The following is a 20,187-nucleotide window of genomic DNA, read 5'->3' as shown; positions in this document are numbered from 1 at the left end:
TGCCTGTTCTTTGCATTTTACAGATTTATCCAAACCAATGTTAACCGTGGATTCCAGTCTTCTAGTGAAAAATGGAAAGATTACTTTTAATTGTACAAGTCACCAGAAACATTCTGATTTCACATTTTATTTATACCACCATGAAGAGACAAATTACACAGAAGTTCAGCACACTTCTACACAGAACAACTCAGTCACCTTCACTATGACAAATGTGGAACACACTAATGGAAGACCATACGTTTGTCTGTATAAAGCCAACATGAGGGAAAGGTTGCTAACATCAGCTCAGAGTGACCCTGTACACTTCAATTCTGGAGGTGAGATTTACAAAACTACTGTGTTCATTTGAGAATCAGAAATGTGTTTCTTTGTTATTTTAACACCAAATGCTCCAATTCCAATTAAAAGTTTTATTTTCCAGTTTGGTTCATTGTTCCTCACAATCTCCAAACAGTCGAGGGACTCCCCCCTCATCTGTTCTATGCATTAATAAAATGCAAAGTAAATTAAGTTTCAAGTCTGACTAGAGAAATGGTGCATAGGGAAGGCTTCACATTTCTGGGCCATTGAAACTAGCAGAGATGCAAGTGGAACTTAAAAATATAAATTTACGTGACATGACTGGATGGCATATTTCCAACTGGAGGTTAATTATTGTTTTTGAGGGAGAATTAAACTAAATTAAGGGATGGTGGGGGAAGCTGAAATTAAAATTCAAAGCATAGAAATATGGACAGAGACATCTCGAAAATGCAGGCAATATTAGCGCAGAGTGGTTCAGTTTTAGGAGGCATGAGACTGGGGGTGTTGAAAAGGGAATGCATTGCAACTTAAGATTATTCAGAGTACATGTACTTGAGGTAAGATTGGTGAGGTACAGATAGAGGTTCCTAAATGAGATTATGAAATTGTATTGATAGCAACTGATAAGGAGGAATCAGAGTTGTATATTCCTGGCTACAATCTAATCAGGGAGGAACTGGGGATGAGACAGTAAGATACTTTTAAAATACTGAAGATGAGGACTCAGCGAGATGGCGGCAATTCTGTAGAACTGCCGTGGATGGCTCTGCCTAACAGCCAAGGCATACTGGTGTTTTTGCCATCCCAGCCAATTTATGTGGAGGAATTATTAATTTAAAACCTTACAGAACACATATTTCTTAATATTTGGGAGTGGGAAGGACGCCAAAAGAAAAAGGTGCGAGCAAACAGCAGCAGGGAGGACACTCCCCTGCACCAGAGACCACAGCAGCAGCAGCCTCTCCTGAACCCCCAGGGAATCTGACAGACTCACAGGAATTAGTGGTGGAGATGGCGAGACTTACCTCGAAGGTTGGTGCTGCGATTGAGGAGATCCGTGCCCAGATCCAACCCATCGCATCCGTGCTGCAGAAGCGTGAACAGAAGATCAATGGCCTCCAGCAGCAGATGGAGGAGGTGGAGGGTCAAACCAAGACCTTGGAAGCGGCGATCGAGTCCACATCCATTTGGATCTAGGTACTGGAGCAGGAGGTGCGAGCCTTACAAGACCAGGTCAACGACCTTGAAAATCAAGGTTGGAGAACAAATTTTTGAATTGTTGGGCTTGAAGGAGCTGTGAAGGAGGGGATGGGTAAGGTGATGGCCCCAATGGGCAGGGGGTAGAGTGTCCCATTCAAGGCTTTATAGTTGGTTTTCTTTGTAGTTTTTTGGTAGCAATGGTTGTTTGTAGTTATGATAGAGTAGTTTTTGTATACACAATTCTGTGATGCTATGAGTCTTTATTTACTTGTGCTCAGCGCATTGTAAGCAGGTTTCTCTCTCCCAGAGGTTCAAAGGTCTCTGAAAGGAGATATGGCTAAGTCTCTTGTTAAATGGTGCACATGGAACATCAAGGGAAGTCAATCACCTGTTAAAAGGAAAAAAGTGTTTTCTAGCCTTAAAAGGGAAAGGATTATTATCACCCTACTGCAGGGAATCCATCTTGATGATTGAGAACACCTGAAGCTACAACAGGGGGTCATGACCGGGTATTCGTTTAATCCTTTACTACTAAAATTAGGGAGTGGTGGTACTTATCCAGAAAAATCTTTCGTTCACATTATTAGAACAAATAATGAGCAAGGGTGGTTTGTGATACTTAAGGCCCTGATGCATGGGGAGGAGAATGATATTTTAAATGTCTACTGTCCTCCAGCGCATCCCCTAAAATTGTTGGTTAGCGCCTTCTCTAAGTTGAATGCCTTTGGAACACGGCACATTATTATAGGGGGGGACTTTTAGTTGCCTTTTGGATCCGAAAGTGGACAGGATGCCTAGTGGGCTCCTTCGCAGGCCAAGCAAGTGTCTGACTTATGCGAGTAATTGGGGCTGGTGGATATTTAGAGATGTCTTCACCCTACCGGCGTCTTCACCTTACCTTTTATTTTAAACCCATATAAATGTCACACGAGGATTGATCTTTTTCTGGCTCCCTCGACCCTTCTGGATTCAATTATGGGCTGTAAAATTGGGAACGTAGCTATCTCTGATCACACGGCAGTATATTTGGAAGTTAAGGCCAAGAGTGAGGGGTTAGATTTGCGGCACTGGCTTCTGGATCCATTTCTGGATCCATTTTTAGTTTTAGTAAGGCATTTGATAAGATTCCCCATGGTAGGCTTATGCGGAAAGTCAGGAGGCATGGGATAGAGGGAAATTTGGCCAATTGGATAGAAAACTGGCTAACCAGTCGAAGTCAGAGAGTGGTGGTAGATGGTAAATATTCAGCCTGGAGCACAGTTACAAGTGGAGTTCCGCAGGGATCAGTTCTGGGTCCTCTGCTGTTCGTAATTCTTATTAATGACTTGGATGAGGGAGTCGAAGGGTGGGTCGGTAAATTTGCAGATGATACGAAGATTGGTGGAGTTGTGGATACTGAGGAGGGCTGTTGTCGGCTGCAAAGGGACTTAGATATGATGCAGAGCTGGGCTGAGGAGTGGCAGATGGAGTTCAACCCTGCCAAGTGTGAGGTTGTCCATTTTGGAAAGATAAATAAGAATGCGGAATACAGGGTTAACGGTAGGGTTCTTAGTGAGGTGGAGGAACAGAGGGATCTTGGGGTCTATGTTCATAGATCTTTGAAAGTTGCCACTCAGGTGGATAGAGCTTGTAAGAAGGCCTATGGTGTATTAGCGTTCATTAGCAGAGGGATTGAATTCAAGAGTCGTGAAGTGATGTTGCAACTGTACAGGACTTTGGTTAGGCCACATTTGGAATACTGTGTGCAGTTCTGGTCACCTCACTTTAGGAAAGATGTGGAAGCTTTGGAGAGGGTGCAGAGAAGATTTACCAGGATGTTGCCTGGAATGGAGAATAGGTCATACGAGGATAGGTTGAGAAAGCTAGGCCTTTTCTCGTTGGAACTGCGAAGGATGAGGGGTGACTTGATAGAGGTTTATAAGATGATCAGAGGAATAGATAGAGTAGACAGTCAGAAACTTTTTCCCCGGGTACAACAGAGTGTTACAAGGGGACATAAATTTAAGGTGAAGGGTGGAAGGTATAGGGGAGATGTCAGGGGTGGGTTCTTTACCCAGAGAGTGGTGGGGGCATGGAATGCACTGCCTGTGGGAGTGGTAGAGTCAGAATCTTTGGTGACCTTTAAGCGGCAATTGGATAGGCGCATGGATGGGTGCTTAAGCTAGGACAAATGTTCGGCACAACCTCATGGGCCGAAAGGCCTGTTCTGTGCTGTATTGTTCTATGTTCTATGTTCTATGTTCTCCTTAAGGATTCCCAATTTGTGGAATACTTTTTGAAGGAGTTTCAGGAGTACTTCAATTCAGGCATGGCTGATAGTCCATCTATGCTATGAGAGACTGCTAAGGCATTTACTAGGGGATTAGCTATTTTCTATTCGGCTAACCAGAAATGACAGAAGGGGGAACAGCAGCGTCTACTTGAGACGCGGTTGAAAGCCACCGAGGTGGCATATTTTGCGCGGCCTTTGGTGACTAAGCTACAGCGGATCAAGGCCCTCTGGGCTGCCTTTAATTCAATACTTACACAAAACGCAAAGAAAGAACTTACTTTTGCTAGACAAAGGCTATTCAAATATGGGAATAAGCCAGGGAAATATTTAGCATATCTGACTAGGGCTGAAAATGTGTTGCTGGAAAAGCGCAGCAGGTCAGGCAGCATCCAAGGAACAGGAGAAACGACGTTTTGGGCATAAGCCCTTCTTCAGGAAGAAGGGCTTATGCCCAAAACGTCGATTCTCCTGCTCCTTGGATGCTGCCTGACCTGCTGCGCTTTTCCAGCAACACATTTTCAGCTCTGATCTCCAGCATCTGCAGTCCTCACTTTCTCCTCGTATCTGACTAGGAAAAAGCATGCTCCCCAATCCATTACTGCAACTAGAGACAACACTGGGTTCTTTACATATGATGCCAAAAGGATTAATGAGGCTTTTCGGAGTTTTCACTCTGAATTGTATCGGCCTGAAGGTTGCGAGGATTGGTGGGCTAAAATGGAAGCCCAGGGGTAACCTTGGAACAGACCTCTCTCCTTAATGCCCCCTTGACAGGAGGAAGCTATGCAACTTCAGAGTGGTAAAGCACCTGGCCCTGATGGTCTCCCAGTTGAGTTTTATAAGGGGTTGATAGGGATTCTGTCAGGGCCGATGTTGGAGATGTACAATCACTCCTATATGCATGAATGCTTACCACCATCTTTGAGAGAAGCCAATATTTCTCTCATTCTTAGGCAGGAGAAGGTTCCTGAGGATTGTGCCTCATCCAGGCCCATCTCTCTATTAAGTTCAGATTTCAAGATTCTGTCTAAGATCTTGGCACTGAGATTGGAGAAAGTGTTGTCCCATATTGTCAAAGAAGACCAGACAGGTTTTATAAGGGGCTGTGGGTCTTCTAATAATATTAGAAGGTTGCTGAATATGGTCCAAGTATGCCAGCAATGATTGATTAGGGGTTGGTGATTTCCTTAGATGCAGAGAAAGCATTTGACCGGGTGGAATGGCCATATCTCTTTTATGTTAGGTGGGGTCTTTGCTAGGTGGGTGGAGGTTTTATATCGCCACCCTCTGGCCGCGGTCATCACCAACGTGATGTCTGGGAACTTTAGGATTGATAGGTGTAGTTGTTAAGGCTGCCCCCTTTCATTGTTGTTGTTTACATTGGTGATAGAGCCGCTGGCAGAGGCCATTCGTCAGAACATCCACATAACCGCTCCGGAAGTGGGATCGAGGCTACACAAGATTATACTGAATGCGGATGATGTCCTTCTGGTTTTATCGAACCTGGTGACCTCCATCCCCCATTTGATACAATGTACTAATTCATTTGGGACTATTTCAGGATATAAGATCAACTTTGCAAAATCGGAGGCTATGCCTTTGGGGAACCACAAGGATATGCCAGAGGCTGAAGGTGGCCCTAGGTTCTCTTTTAAGTAGTCACGGGTGGGGTTCTGATACATGTTTGATTTGAATTGAATTTAAATCAAATTGAATTTATTATAATGTGTACCGAGGCACAATGAAAAGCTTTGTCTTGTAAGCAATACAGGCAGATCACAGAGTTAAGTAGCATAGATAAGTAAATAATAGTGAACAGCTGTAAAAACAAAAACACAGGTACAGGTGAATGCTAAGAGTTTGTGAGTCCATTCAGTATTCTAACAACAGTAGGGTAGAAACTGTTTTAAACTGACTGGTGCGTGTGTTCAGGCTTCTGTACCTTCTCCCTGATGTAGAGGTTGTAGAAAAGCATTGCCAGGGTGGGATGGATCTTTGAGAGTGCTGACGGCCTTTCCTTGACAGCGGGCCTGGTAGATGGATTCTATAAATGGGTGGTTGGCCTCTGTGATTGTCCAGGCTGAGTTTACCACTCTCTGTAACCATTTCCGATCTTGAATGGTACAGTTGCCATCTAGGTAGTGTGAAACATCCAGACAGAATGCTTTCGATGGCACGCCTATAAAAGTTGACAAGGGTATTCACTATCATGCCAAATTTCCTCAGCTTCCTGAGGAAGAAGAGATGTTGTTGGGCATTTGTAACCAGTGTGTCCACATGAGGAGTCCAAGAGAGCTTGTTGTGGATGACAACTCCCCGGAGCTTGACACTCTCCACTCGTTCCACCTCTGTACTGTTAATGTGTAGGGTGGCATAAGTAACATCCCACCCAAAGTCAATATGAGTTCCTTGGTTTTGCCGGTATTGAGAGCTAGGTTGTTCACAGTGCACCATTTTTCCAGGTCTTCCACCTACCATCTGTAGTCTGTTTCGTCGCCATCTGAGATTTGACTGACTATGGTGGTATCATTAGCGAACTTGTAAATAGCATTACTTTGGTATTTGGCGACACAGTCATGGGCATGCAGTGAGTACAGAGGGCGGGCTGAGTATGCCCCCCGGGAGGCTCCAGTGTTGAGTGTTAGTGAAGATATTTCCCAGATATCAGGAGGTCTCAATTGAGTTCCCTGCCCTCTTTTGAGTGCGATTGGGCAGGTAAATGATTTGGGCTCAATATGGTTATATATCAAGACCACCCAGGCAAAATGCCCTCTTATTAACCTGTTGTTCATGGATAAGGTGATGGACCACTGCCGGAACCCCATTGTTATTAGTACGGTCAAGGCATGGAGGGCAATGCGTCAGAGTAAGGGTTGCTTATCCAAAACTTTGCCACTTACGCCCATAGGTGATTTACTGGGGTTCTGACCAGAGATGATGGACTCAGGGTTCAAACTATGGGCTGCGAGAGGAGTTTCCAGTTTGGGAGACTTGATTGAGGAGGAGGTTATGATGTCTTTCAAGCAATTAAGCTGCAAATATGGGCTGTCCAGCAGAGATCTTTTCCATTTTTATCAGGCTGGGATTTCATCCAGAAGAAGACTACGCTTCTCACTAAGCCCTATAAGCCCGATACAGAGAGGTTGTTGCTACCTTCCACAAGCACCCTCTCGATTAGTGCCCTTTATGGACCTAGCAGGATATTAACCGGTTTTGTGAGGTCTGGGAGCAAGAACTAGGAGTGGAGATCTCTTCTGAAACATGGGAGGACATATGGGAGAACGCATGAAAGATCTCAATCTCTAATAGGACATGCGCTATGCAGTTAAAAGTTCTGCATCAGAATTGTCTTGCATCGGACCATCTGGCGAAGTTTTAAAAAGGCCATCTTCAATGTGCCCCAAATGTAAATAAGTGTAGGTACTCTTATGGACATGCCACAGACTCCGTGTTTATTGGAGTGCTGTGGCGGGAGGGATAGGGAGGGCATTGAGGACCGAAGTTAAAGTAGACCCCATATCTCTCCTCCTATGTCTCCCAAACTTATTATCGTTAGACGGGCATGGGAAGAAATATTTCAATGTCTTACTTACTTTGCACGGAAGAATATTCTGATGATTTGGGTTTCTGAGAACCCACTAGGCTTGCTGGGATGGCGGAAATTAATTATGGAGCACATTCCCTTGGATGTTTTTACAAACATGGTGTACCACACAACAGACCTTTTTTATAAGACATGGCAGCCCTTTTTAAGTTATTTAAATACAGCTTTGTCTGCTATCTTAACTATTGTGTTTGTTTAATCAGGATGGTTAGGTTTGCTGAGCCCCGGGGCCCTGGAGGGGGACTCCTGGGTTAATACGGGTATATATACAATGCTCCCGGTTCTTTTGTTTGGGACCTTTGCGTTGAGCGTTGCTATTTTGCATTTTTGTGTGTTCTTTTGCTTTTTATTTGTTTTATTAGTCACTTACTTATTTATTGGTGTTATTTTCCACAATGTTGGGTTTTCTTTTGTACTATACGGTAAGTTAGTAGTTAGTAGACAGTAGTTATAATGTAGTTTGTGTTTTTCTTTATTATACTGGAATTTGTTATTTGTTATATTTTCAATAACTTTATATTTTTGTAAAGTCAAAATCTTTTTTTCTTGCTAATAAATATGTTTACAAACAAACACTGAAGAGGAATGTTGCAGATGAGGTCAGAATCTAAATAGAGTTAAGGAAAAAATGAAAAATTGTTATGCTGCTTATGGTATGTGGTAGACTAACAAATAAGAAAGAAATGGAGGAATAAATTTGCAGAAAAACTATAGAAGGATGTCAGAGTTAGATGAACAATGGTAATGAGATATTGCAATTATCTTAATGTCATCTGGACAGCAGTAAGGTTAAAGTCAAAGGGGTAAGACGATGGGAGTTCCCAAACTGTCAACAGGGTAAATTAAATTAAATTAAATTAACACCCCCAGTAGTTCTGGGCAGTGAAACAGAGCAAGTGGAACACACTTCACTGGAAGAACCTTTGTAAAATGACATTGGCATCATGAGTCAATTTAGAATAGTTATGAAAGATGAGAAAGAGAAATCAGATGTGTAAATACTCAACTGTGGTGAGTTACAACGGGACCGTCCCAACTGATTAGAATCAAAGATCAGTAGGTCAAACACAGTCTGAACAAAGCAAAAGGATCAAGGAGAAGATAGTTTGGGTGCAGATTAGACATGTACCTATGAGATGGGAAAAGACAATTGTCCCTTCCTAACACAAGTTATAAGATGAATGGAAATCTTGCACCTCTTTCATGATTTTACAATCATGGATCTTTGAGGATATTGATGAGTGAAGGAAGGAGATTAGAGATTCTCTGATCATTTTCAAATTCTCCTTAGATATGGAACAGCAGCATAATCCTTGAGAATTCTGAGTGTTAGACAGCTGATCAAAGCTAGTGAAAGGGAACTACAGCTAACTATATACTGGTGCCTAACATCAATGAAAGGAAACAAAACATGGGAATATAAACTGGATAACATTATTTGCAAACCGGAATATAGATTCAAGCAGCCCAGATTTGTTAAGACTGAGTATTTTGATGGTGTTCGTTTATGAAGCCATTTAGATGATTGATGAGTGTAATATGTTTGTGTTCTGAAAATGGACTTTATAATCTTGAACGTTTAAGTCAAATGAAGCTCCTCTTCTTGTCATTTTATGACATCATCCCTCTCCACTACTCCACACAAGCTTCAGAGTTGAAGACCTTCACACAACCAAGATTTCATGGCTCGAGATGCAGAGGGCATTTTAGGAAATCATTCATCATTTAGGTACTGTACCGAAGTTGACAGAATTTGTTTGAACTCTAGTAATGCATAAACCATTCTTGAGATGGTTGAGACATAGCCAATTATAGCATGTTTCACCGACTCTTGGGGGAAGAATTCCTTTGGTTCATCAGGTAACATTGGGGCCTCTGCAGGCTAATGAGATATTTGGACTGATTATTAAGATGAATGCCTTGAGAGTCTAGGAGTTAGTCCATGTGTAAGAAGCTGATCATTGACCTGAGTCTCTTTATTGTTGGTCAGTCTTGAAAAGAAAATGATGAGGCTCACCAATATAATATACAATGATATATTTGATGAGGGTCACTGATGTGCTTTGTCATCCTACACTCAATGTGACTCACTTCGTTTGAAAAAATGCATCTGCAACTTATATACTATGATTGACAAAGTTGTACATCCTCTGTTGTACTTGCTTTCTGCTTAGAAATATTAGGATGGTTACTGGCCCAGAGGGGAACTTGCAGTTGCTCCCTATTGTGGGAACCAACCTGTGAGAGAAGAGAAATGTGATATATGCTGAGATGCTGAAGTGGTTAGTTATAGGCTGAAGAGTGTTAATGGAAGATCTGAACAGGTTTTACACTCTGTTGAGAAGCTCATGTTTTCCAAGCTCAACACAATGAAGGAAAAGAAGAATTATTCACAGAATAGGGCTAATATGTTCCTATTAGAGTAAAAGGTAAGGCTGGCAGGAGTAGGGAACTCTGGATGACTAGAGATATTGAGGCCCTGGTCAAGAAAAAAGGAAGCATATGAAATGTATAGGTAGCTGGGATCAAGTAAGTTCCTTGAGGTGTATAAAGAATGTTAGAGAACACTTCAGACAGAAATCAGGAAAGCTAAAAGAGAAGACAAGGTGGAAATGGCAAAAAAGGTGAATGAGAATGCAAAGACATGCTATAAGTACATAAAACACACTAGAACATAGAACATAGAACAGTACAGCAGAATACAGGCCATTTGGCCCATGATGTTGTGCCAAGCATTTATCTTAATCTATGATCAATCTAACCTCCACACCCCTCAATTTACTGCCGTCCATGTGCTTGTCCAGCTGTCGCTTAAATGTCCCTAATGTCTCTGACTCTACCACCAGCGCTAGCAGTGCATTCCACATACTCACCACTCTCTGTGTAAAGAACCAACCTCAGACATCTCCCCTATACCTTCCTCCTTAAAATTATGCCCCCTCATGACAGCCATTTCTGCCCTGGGGAATAGTTTCTAGTTATCTCTCTATCTATGCCTCTCATTACCTTGTACACCTCTATCAAGTCACCTCTCTTCCTTTATAAGGTAGATAAATCTCCAGGACATTATGAAGTGTATTCCCAGGACTTTGTGGGAGGTTAGGGAAGAAATTGCAAAGCCCCCAGTGGAGATATTTGTAAAATTGATAGCCACGGGTCAAGTGCCCAAAGATTGGAAGGTGGATAATGTTGTGCCATTATTAAAGAAAGGCTGCAGGTAAATGCCTGGGAACTACAGACCAGTGAGTCTTACATCCATGGTGGTTAGGTTGTTAGAGGGGATTCTGAGTGACAGGATGTATACATATTTGGAGGGGCAAAGACTCATTTGGGGTGGTCAACATGCCTTTGTGTATGATTTAGAGCAGCGCTCTGAAAGCTAGTGCTTACAGTTAAACCTGTTGGACTATAGCCTGGTGTTGTGTGATTTTTAACTTTGTGCATGGGAAATCATGTCTCACAAATTTGATGGAGTCTTCTGAGGGGGTGACCAAAAAAGTAGATGGGCAGTGCAGTAGATGTTGTTAACATGGACTTTAGCAAGGCCTTTGACAAAGTACTGCATGGTAGGTTGCTGAGTAAGGTTAAATCTCAGAGGGTCCAGGGAAAGCTAGCCAATTGGACACAAAATTGATTTGATGGTAGAAGACTGAGGGTGATGGTATTTTTCAGACTGGACGCTTGTTACCAGTGGTGTGCCACAGGGGTCCACTGTTATTCATAATTTATATAAATGATTTGGCTGATAATTTAGGAGGTATAGTTAGTAAGTTTGCAGATGACACCAAAACTGGTGGCATCGTGGAGAGTGGAAAAGGTTATCTGGGAATGCAGCAAGATTTCGATTAACTGAGCAAGTGGGCTGAGGATTGGCAGATGGAGTTTGATTTAGATAAATGCAAGATGTTGCATTTTCATAAAGCAATGGTAGGGCCCCGGGGGAGTTTTATAGAACAAACAGGATCTAGCGCTATAGGTCATAGCTCCTTAAAAAATTAAGTCAAGGTATACAGGGTTGTGAAAAAGGCTTTCAGTATGTTAGTTTTCGTCAGTCAGAATATAGGAAATGGGACATCTTGTTTCAGATGTATAAACTGTTGGTGAGGCCATATTTGGAGTAATACATGCAGTTCTGGTCACCCTACTATAGAAAGGATATTATTAAACTAGAAAGAGTGCAGAAAAGATTGACTCGGATGCTATCCGGACTGGAAGGTTTTGTTATTAAGGAGAGATTGAATAGGCTGGGACTCTTTTCTCTTGAACATAGGAGACTGAAAGACTACTGTAAAACGTATATAAAATCATGAGAGGCATAGATAAGGTAGATAGCAGACAGCGTTTCCCTGTGGTGGGAGTCTAAAACCAGAGGGAATTGATTTAGGATGAGAGAGATACAAAAGGGCCCAGAGGGGCAATTCTTTCACACAGAGGGTGGTGATTGTCTAAAAGTGGTGGAGGTGAGTACAATTTTGTCATTAAAAAAGAAATTTAGACAGGTATATGGGTGGGATTGGTATGGAGGGATATGGACCAAATACAGGCAAATGGGACTAGTTTAAATTGTGAAAACTGGGCAACGTGGGCAAGTTGGGTGCAAGTGTCTGTTTTCATGCTGTAGACCTCTCTAACTCTATGAGAAGGGCAGCAGAAAGATCAAGGCAAAGAGTATGAGTCATAAATATTGGAGATATAAATAAAGAAAACTCATCCTGTCTGAGGAAAGCTGTGCTCAAACTGAAAGAAGCTGAAGCACTTTACAAGTGTAAAGTGTTTTGCTGACAAGAAGGAAAGCAAACCCAAAAAGTTGTCAATAGACAGATATTGAGTGATAATTCTGATGAATCACTTTACAGAAACAATTTTATGTTGATATCATCAAGTCTCAATGTTAAAAAATGGTTTGCGACCATTAGAAAGATAACTACAGAAGGAGATCATCAAGTGAAGATAGGTACCAGTGCTCAGCACTGTATCATGATCTTCATAGAAGTAGCTCAAACTGTAAATGAGACACTGAAAGTAAAGTTGAAGCTGGAACAATGTGAATTCCAAGAGGAAAAGCAAAGCTGAAAACCCCATGAAATTGAAAGAAAGAAGATCAGGAGTTCCAGATAGTAGACACTAAGAACAATCCAATCAGCTCAGCTGATACAAGTGAGAGGTTTGAACTGCTAACTCTCCTCACCCCAGAAGAGATTTGTGCCATTTTGCATGACAGCAAGTCATTGATTGCTGAACAGATGCTGACAAAACTTTTCTCCACAGCCTATGGAAAGATGAATATAATCCCAAAGTTGATAAGAGCGCTAGGCAAAAGTGAGGACTGCAGATGCTGGAATCGAGAGTCTAGATTAGAGTGGTGCTGGAAAACCACAGCAGGTAAGGCAGCATCCGAGGAGCAGGAAAAAAGCCCTTCATCAGGAATGGAGGCAGGAAGCCTCCAGGGTGGAGAGATAAGTGGGGGTGGTGGGGGGGGGGGGGGGGGAGGGAGTGGGGAGAAGTTAGCAAAGAGTACAGTAGGTGAATGGGGGTGGGGATGGAGGTGATAGGCCAGAGGAGAGGGTGGAGTGAATATGTGGGAAGGGAGATTGGCAGGTAGGGCAGGTCACAAGGACAGTGCTGAGCTGGAAGGTTGGAACTGGGGTAAGGTGGGGGAAGGGGAAATGAGGAAACTGGTGAAGTCCACATTGATGCCCTGGGATTGAAGTGTTCCGAGGCAGAAGATGAGGCATTCTTCCTTCAGACGTCGGGTGGTGAGGGACCGGCCGTGGAGGAGACCCAGGACCTGCATGTCCTCGGCAGAGTAGGAGGGGGATTTGAAATGTTGGGCCATAGGGTGGTGAGGTTGATTGGTGTGGGTGTCTCGGAATTGTTCCCTAAAGCGCTCTGCAAGGAGGCGTCCCATCTCCCCAATGGAGAGGAGACCGCATCGGGAGTAATGGATACAATAAATGATATTGGTGGATGTGCAGGTGAAACTTTGATGGATGTGGAAGGCTCCTTTGGGGCCTTGGATGTTGGTGAGGGAGGAGGTGTGGGCACAGGTTTTACAATTCCTGCATTGGCAGGGGAGGGTGCCAGGAAGGGAGGATGGTTTGTTGGGGGACGTGGACCTGACCAGGTAGTCATGGAGGGAACGGTCTTTGCAGAAATAGGTGGGGAGGGAAATATATCCCTGGTGGTGGGGTCCGTTTGGAGGTGGTGGAAATATAGGTGGATGATGCAGTTTATGTGAAGGTTGGTGGGGTGGAAAGTGAGGACCGGGGGGTTCTGTCCTTGTTACGGTTGGAAGGGTGGGGTTTGAGGGCAGAGGTGTGGGATGTGGATGAGATGCATTGGAGGGCATCTTTAACCACGTGGGAAGGGAAATTGCGGTCTCTAAAGAAGGAGGCCGTCTGGTGTGTTCTGTGATGGAATTGGTCATCCTGGGAGCAAATACGGCAGAGGCAGAGAAATTGGGAATATGGGATGGCATTTTTGCAGGAGGAAGAGTGGGAAGAGGTGTAATCCAGGTCGCTGTGGGATTCGGTGGGTTTGTAAAAAATGTCAGTGTCAAGTTCGGTCATCATTAATGGAGATGGAGAGGTCCAGGAAGGGGAGGGAGGTGTCAGAGATGGTCCAGGTGAATTTAAGGTCAGGATGGAATGTATTGGTGAAGTTGATGAATTGCTCAACCTCCTCACGGGAGTACAAGGTGGCACCGATGCAGTCATCAATGTCACGGAGGAAGAGGTGGGAAGTGGTGCCGGTGTAACTACGGAAGGTGGACTGTTCAACGTAGCCAACAAAGAGACAGGCATAGCTGGGGCCCATACAGGTGTCCATGGCTACTCCTTTGGTCTGGAGGAAGTGGGAGGATTCGAAGGAGAAATTGTTAAGGGTGAGGACCAGTTCAGCCAAATGAATGGGAGTGTCAGTGGAAGGGTACTGTTGGGGATGTCGGGAGAGGAAGAAACGGAGGGCTTGGAGGCCTTGGTCATGGCGGATGGAGGTGTAGAGGGATTGAATATCCATGGTGAAGATGAGGCATTGGGGGCGGGGGAAATGGACATCTTGGAGGAGGTGGAGGATGTGGGTGGTGTCTTGAATGTGTGTGGGGAGTTCCTGGACTAGGGGGGAATAGGACAGTATTGAGGTAAGTGGAGATGAGTTTGGGGGCGCAGGAGCAGGCTGAGACAATGGATCGGCCGGGGTGGTCAGGCTTGTGGATCTTGGGAAGGAGGTAGAACCGGGCAGTGCGGGGTTCCTGGACTACGAGGTTGGCAGCTGTGGGTGGGAGATCTCCTGAGGTGATGAGGTTCTGTATGGTCTGGGAGATGATGGTTTGGTGATGGAGGGTCTGGTCATGGTCGAGGGGGCAGTAGGTGAAGGTGTCTCCGAGTTGGCATCTGGCTTCAGCGTTGTAGAGGTCAGTGTGCCAAACTACCACTGCAGCCCTTTTACCTGCTGGTTTGATGGTAAGGTCGGGATTGGAGCAGAGGGCTGCGCATTGTGAGGGTGAGAGGTTGGAGTGGGGGAGTGGGGTAGACAGTTTGAGGTGGTTAATGTCCCGGCGGCAGTTGGAAATGAAGAGATCGAGGGCGGGTAATAGGCCAACGCGGGGTGTCCAGGTGAATGGAGTGTGTTGGAGGCAAGTGAAGGGGTCCTCGGAAGGTGGGCGGGAGTCCTGATTGTAAAAGTAAGCTCGGAGGCGGAGGCGGCGGAAGAAGTATTCGGCGTCACGATGCGAATTGAATTAATTGATGCATGGACAGAGGGGATAAAGGTAAGGCCTTTGCTGAGGACTGATCATTCGTCCTCAGTGAGGAGGACATGCAGGTCCTGGGCCTCCTCCACCATCGCTCCCTCACCACCCGACACCTGGAGGAAGAACACTTCATCTTCCGCCTCAGAACACTTCAACCCCAGGGCATCAATGTGGACTTCACCAGTTTCCTCATTTCCCCTCCCCCCACCTGACCCCAGTTCCAACCTTCCAGCTCAGCACTGTCCTCATGACCTGTCCTACCCGCCAATCTCCCTTCCCACCTATCCGCTCCACCCTCCCCTCTGACCTATCACCTCCATCCCCAACCCCCATTCACCTATTGTACTCTATGCTACCTTCTACCCAGCCCCAGTCCACTTCCCCCCCACCCCCAATTCCTGATTAAGGACTTTTGCCGGAAACGTCGATTTTCCTGCTCCTCAGATGCTACCTGACCTGCTGTGCTTTTCCAGCACCACTCTAATCTAAACTCTGATAAGAGTGCGAGTTCAACTTATTATCTGCCAAAGAAAGTTCCAGTTCCCCTCAAATCCAGTCTGAAAGACACGATAGAGAAGCTGGAAAAGAAGTGACAACCCATACCTACGAGTACCTGTGAAAAAGCTGAGATTATTCATAGATTCAAAAGATATCATAAGACTTTGAAAAGAGTCACCGATGATCAACTACTGAAGGTGTGTGCCATGCCTAAAGGTCTTTACCACCCTGGATGGGCAGAATAGATACTGGCAAGGGAAATGACATGAAAGCATCTGTTGTCTGACAATACTCTGCATCCATTTGAGAGGCACAGATGGCTGCGCAAAGAAGAAGAAACAAGGAACAAAGTATAGCACAGGAACACGTCTTTCGACCTACCAAGCTTGCACAACACATAATGTCTTTCTAAACTAAGGATCTCTTGCCTCTATGCAGTCCCCATCCCACTATTCCCATGTATCTACCAGGATGGCCCTTAAACATGGCTTTTGTATCTACGTCTACCACTTCCTCCCATGGCGCATTCCAGGCACTGTGTAAAAAACCTGCCTTTCACATCTCCTTTCAACTTGCCCCCTTTACCTTAAACCTATGCCTCCTAATAATAGACATTTCTACAGTGGGAAAACAATTCCAACTATCCGTTTCATCCATGTCTCTCATCATTTTGTAAACTTCAATCAGGTCATCTCTCGCCTCCAATGTTTAAGTGAAAACAAATTGACTTTGTCCAATCTTTCCTCATAGCTAATACCCTCTGAAGCAACTAACATCATGTTACACCATTTCTGTACCCTCTCCAAAGTCTCTACATCCTCTGATAGTGTGGTGATCAGACCTGTATACAGCATTCCGAATGTGGCCTATACAACTTAACAATTTTTATGTTCTATGACCCAACCAATGAAGGCCACCGTCTTGACCACCTTATTGACTTGTGTTACCACTGTCACTTGTACACCTAGATCTCTCTGTATGTTAATGCTTCTAAGGGTTCTGCCATTTATTGTATAATGGCATTTCCACTTCTCCGGAAGCATATCAACCCCAACAGCATGAGATAGTCAGTAATCTTCCAGGTATGAAGCCACTATGGATAATCTGCTAGTTTATGGATATGGAGAAATGTTGGAAGAAGACTTTGTAGACTATCATCAGAGTCTGTAAGACTGCTGGAAAGATCTCACCAGAGGAACCTGAAGATGAACAAGAGAAAATTTCAACTGCAACTAATTGAAGCATAGGTTATGTACTGTCAGTGAAATGATTTCACCCTGATCCTGAGCAGACAAAAGCTACAGCAGAGATGTAGATTCAGATATGAGAGCACAAGAATGATTTATTGGTTTTGTTAACTGTCGAGCAAAGTTCTTACTCAATTTATCATCTTAGAATGGGTGGCTCAGTGGTTAGCACTTCTGCCTCACAGCACCAGGGACCTAGGTTTGACTCTTGCCTCGAGTGACTGTTTGTGTAGAGTTTGCACATTCTCAGCATGTCTGTGTGGGTTTTGTCCCACAACCCAATGATGTGCAGGTTAGGTGAATTGACCATGCTAAAGTACCCATGGTATTATGCTTCATTCTTGATGAAGGGCTTTTGCCCGAAACATCGATTTTCCTGCTCCTCAGCAGCCTGACCTGCTCTGCTTTTCCAGCACCACTCTACTCTAAACTCTGATCTCCAGCATCTGCAGTCCTCACTTTTGCCTATTAGGTGCATTAGTCAGGGGTAAACGTAGAGTAGGATAATAGGTCTGAGTGGGTTACTCTTTGGAGTGTCGGTGTGGATTTGTTGGGCTGAAGGGCCTGTTTCCATACTGTAGGGAATCTAATCAAGAATGTGAACCTTTCGATAAATTCACTGCAAAGAGGTACTGTGCCTTGGACTAAGATGTCAATTTTACTCACTGCAAGTGTCGGCAGTACCGATGCTGAGATACTACACATTTTGTGAATGATGGTGGTACTCTGCAGTGTGATGTCCTCGGATCAATCCTCTGCCAGAACGACTGGTTTTCTTTAGAGTTAGGGTAATAATACAAAGTGAACAACATTCTGCAGGAATGAATAGACACCTACCAAACAACCCTTAGAAACTTTCAGGCGTACCATTAGAAGACCTGAACACTTTATATTGTTTATATGTAATATGTGTGCAGGGCTAGAATTAAGTAGGTGGTCTAGAACGAGCTTTGGTTTAGTTTGGAAATGATCAATTTCTTTATAGATCACGTATATTGTGTAAGCTGCAGGCACAGAAGGTACATGCTGGTTTAACATTCCCATTGCCTTCTTTTAGAGGCAGAAGACATTAAAGTCACCATATAGAAAATCTCATAATGGGATGGGAGAGGGGTGCGGAGTGGAGCTGTAGCAACCATGGATACAAATCATCCATTTGTTATAGGTTTCAGACAATTAGTAGCTATGGAAGCTTTGTTAAGGACTTCAAGGCATGAGAGAGTATTCCCAGGTATATTCAGCTGCTGAGTAGCACAAAGCAAGGGCAGTTATTCGTAATGTTTTCAGTTCAGTTATCCATTTTGAGTTGACCAGCTTCCTTAAGATGTTATTTTCTCAAAGCTTTTCTCAAAGTGGGGAAGCATGAGGCCCACTCATCAGACCAAAGCTCAGTTCATGCCCTGGACTTGACAAGACATAGCACCATGTTAAATTTTACAGATGGCACAAAATTTTTAAAAATATAGAAAGCAGTGAGGAAGTGAGTACGAAAGTAAGGGAATATGATGAGATACTTGAAATGAGCAGAGACATGTTAGATGCAATTTAACTGGGAAAAATATGAAATGATACATTATGAAGAATAAACAGAGACAATATGTGTGAAATAAGTTAACTATAGAAGGTCATAACTATAGAGAGATCTAAGAGTTTACATGGACCGGTGTTTGGAGGTCTTTTACAGGAAATTATATAAGATGATTAAAGAATTCCTACAATGATTCTAAAAACTACACAAAAGCCAATAAACATGTACAAATCACTCATAACACCCTAGCTCATTGATAATAGTTCTAAGCACTACGTTTTTGGCCTCAGAGTGCCGGTGAGATGTATGAGAATGTGGACAACCCTGAGGGAATTTATTTAAGTCGACCAATGAGAGAAGCTGGGCTTTTCTACTTTTAAAACAAAAAGGATTCAAGGAAGAGTTAGGTTGATGTGTTCAAAGCCCATGCAATGTTTTGACAGGATAAATGAGATAAACTCTTTCCACTGGTTTCACCTCTTATTTGTTAACCAATGGACTTAGAGTGAAAGTAATTGGCAAAAGTACTGTGGGTAAAATGAATGAAATAATTTGCTTCAAGTTATCGTGATCTGGAAGGCACTGTCAGATGGAAACAGATTGAGTAACAAATTTTAAAACTAAATTGAAATACACTTGATGGAGACAAAGAGGCAGAACAATGGAGAAAGAACAAGGTAATGAGACTAAAATAGATTAGAGTGGTGCTGGAAAAACACAGCAGGTCAAGCAGCATCCAAATTCCTGATGAAAGGCTTTTGCCCGAAATGTCGATTTTCCTGCTCCTCGGATGCTGCCTGACCTGCTGTGCTTTTCCAGCACCACACTAATCTAGACTCTGATTTCCAGCATCTGCAGTTCTCACTTTTGCCTTATGAGACTGAAATGTTTTGTCATGCTGTCCTCCAGTTGATGGTACCTTGTCAGTGCTTTATCCTTGAAACCTTATCACTAAGTCACAAATTCAAGGGCACTTAAAGAGATAAGGAGTATTTAAAGTGTAAAAGCTTGATGCAGCATGTTAAAACAGCACACCAGGGAATCACCAGGGAGGGATTTTATTACAAGTACTGTGTATAAATAGTGTTGCATAAAATGGTGTTTCTTTATTGAAGCTTGTTTTTTCTGTCCTAGTTCTGATGAGTGAAATATGAAAAGCTACACCTTCCAGTCTCCTTTCAGTTTAAACACTGTACCATGTCAACACTCTGTTTTGATTTAATATGGTGTGCACTTCAGATTCAACAGATATTCAGGGGTTATTCTTTATTTAATTTTCAGCTAATTACTTACTTTGTGCAGGAAAAGCTCATTTATGTGGCTCCATTGTGTTCCCTTATTTCCTTTAGAGAACTCCTCTAACTTGGAGGCTGGTATTGGCTCGGCTGTGGTTCTGGTTCTCATCCTCGCGCTGCTCAGTTTTTGCTTCTGGAAGAAAGGTGAGTCTTAACATGTGCAAATATCTGTCCAGAAAAAATATTCAAACTTAAGTAATTGGCACTTTTATTTTATTCCATTACTGAACATCTCCCCTAAGCATCTACTACTGGACGCCTAACATCAGACTGGCACGGTAATGATGAAATGCAAAAGTACTGATCCATGAAATAATTAAAAGTCTGGAATGACCTAAAGTTTTAATATTGAATTCAGGAAGAAGAGATGGCTAATCAGCCCTTGATTCGCTAGTATTTTTTGGTTAGATTGTGATTGAGCTATGTTTTAACTTGAACACTGTAAATCAAGATCAAACAAAATTGGCTTGTAGTCAGTCCTCACTGT

The 20,187-nt window shown here is 43.4% G+C and overlaps 1 protein-coding gene across 5 annotated transcripts in view; it reads left to right on the top strand.

Moving 5' to 3' along the window:
- Positions 1–20,187, top strand: part of LOC148137464 (Fc receptor-like protein 5) — a 108,701-nt gene that overhangs the window by 65,114 nt on the left and 23,400 nt on the right. For all 5 annotated transcript variants that reach the window (XM_087982327.1, XM_087982331.1, XM_087982329.1 and 2 more), the window contains 2 exons: positions 24–320; positions 19,755–19,844. In XM_087982327.1, the coding sequence (XP_087838453.1) occupies positions 24–320; positions 19,755–19,844 (387 nt within the window). The remainder of the gene's footprint in view (positions 1–23; positions 321–19,754; positions 19,845–20,187) is intronic.

Source organism: Chiloscyllium plagiosum, unplaced genomic scaffold (assembly GCF_037043375.1).
Source record: "Chiloscyllium plagiosum isolate Xiang-an unplaced genomic scaffold, Cpla_swu_hap1 HiC_scaffold_43, whole genome shotgun sequence".
NCBI lineage: Eukaryota > Metazoa > Chordata > Chondrichthyes > Orectolobiformes > Hemiscylliidae > Chiloscyllium > Chiloscyllium plagiosum.
The sequence above is the reverse complement of the archived record's forward strand: the minus strand, read 5'-3'. Positions and strand labels throughout refer to the sequence as shown.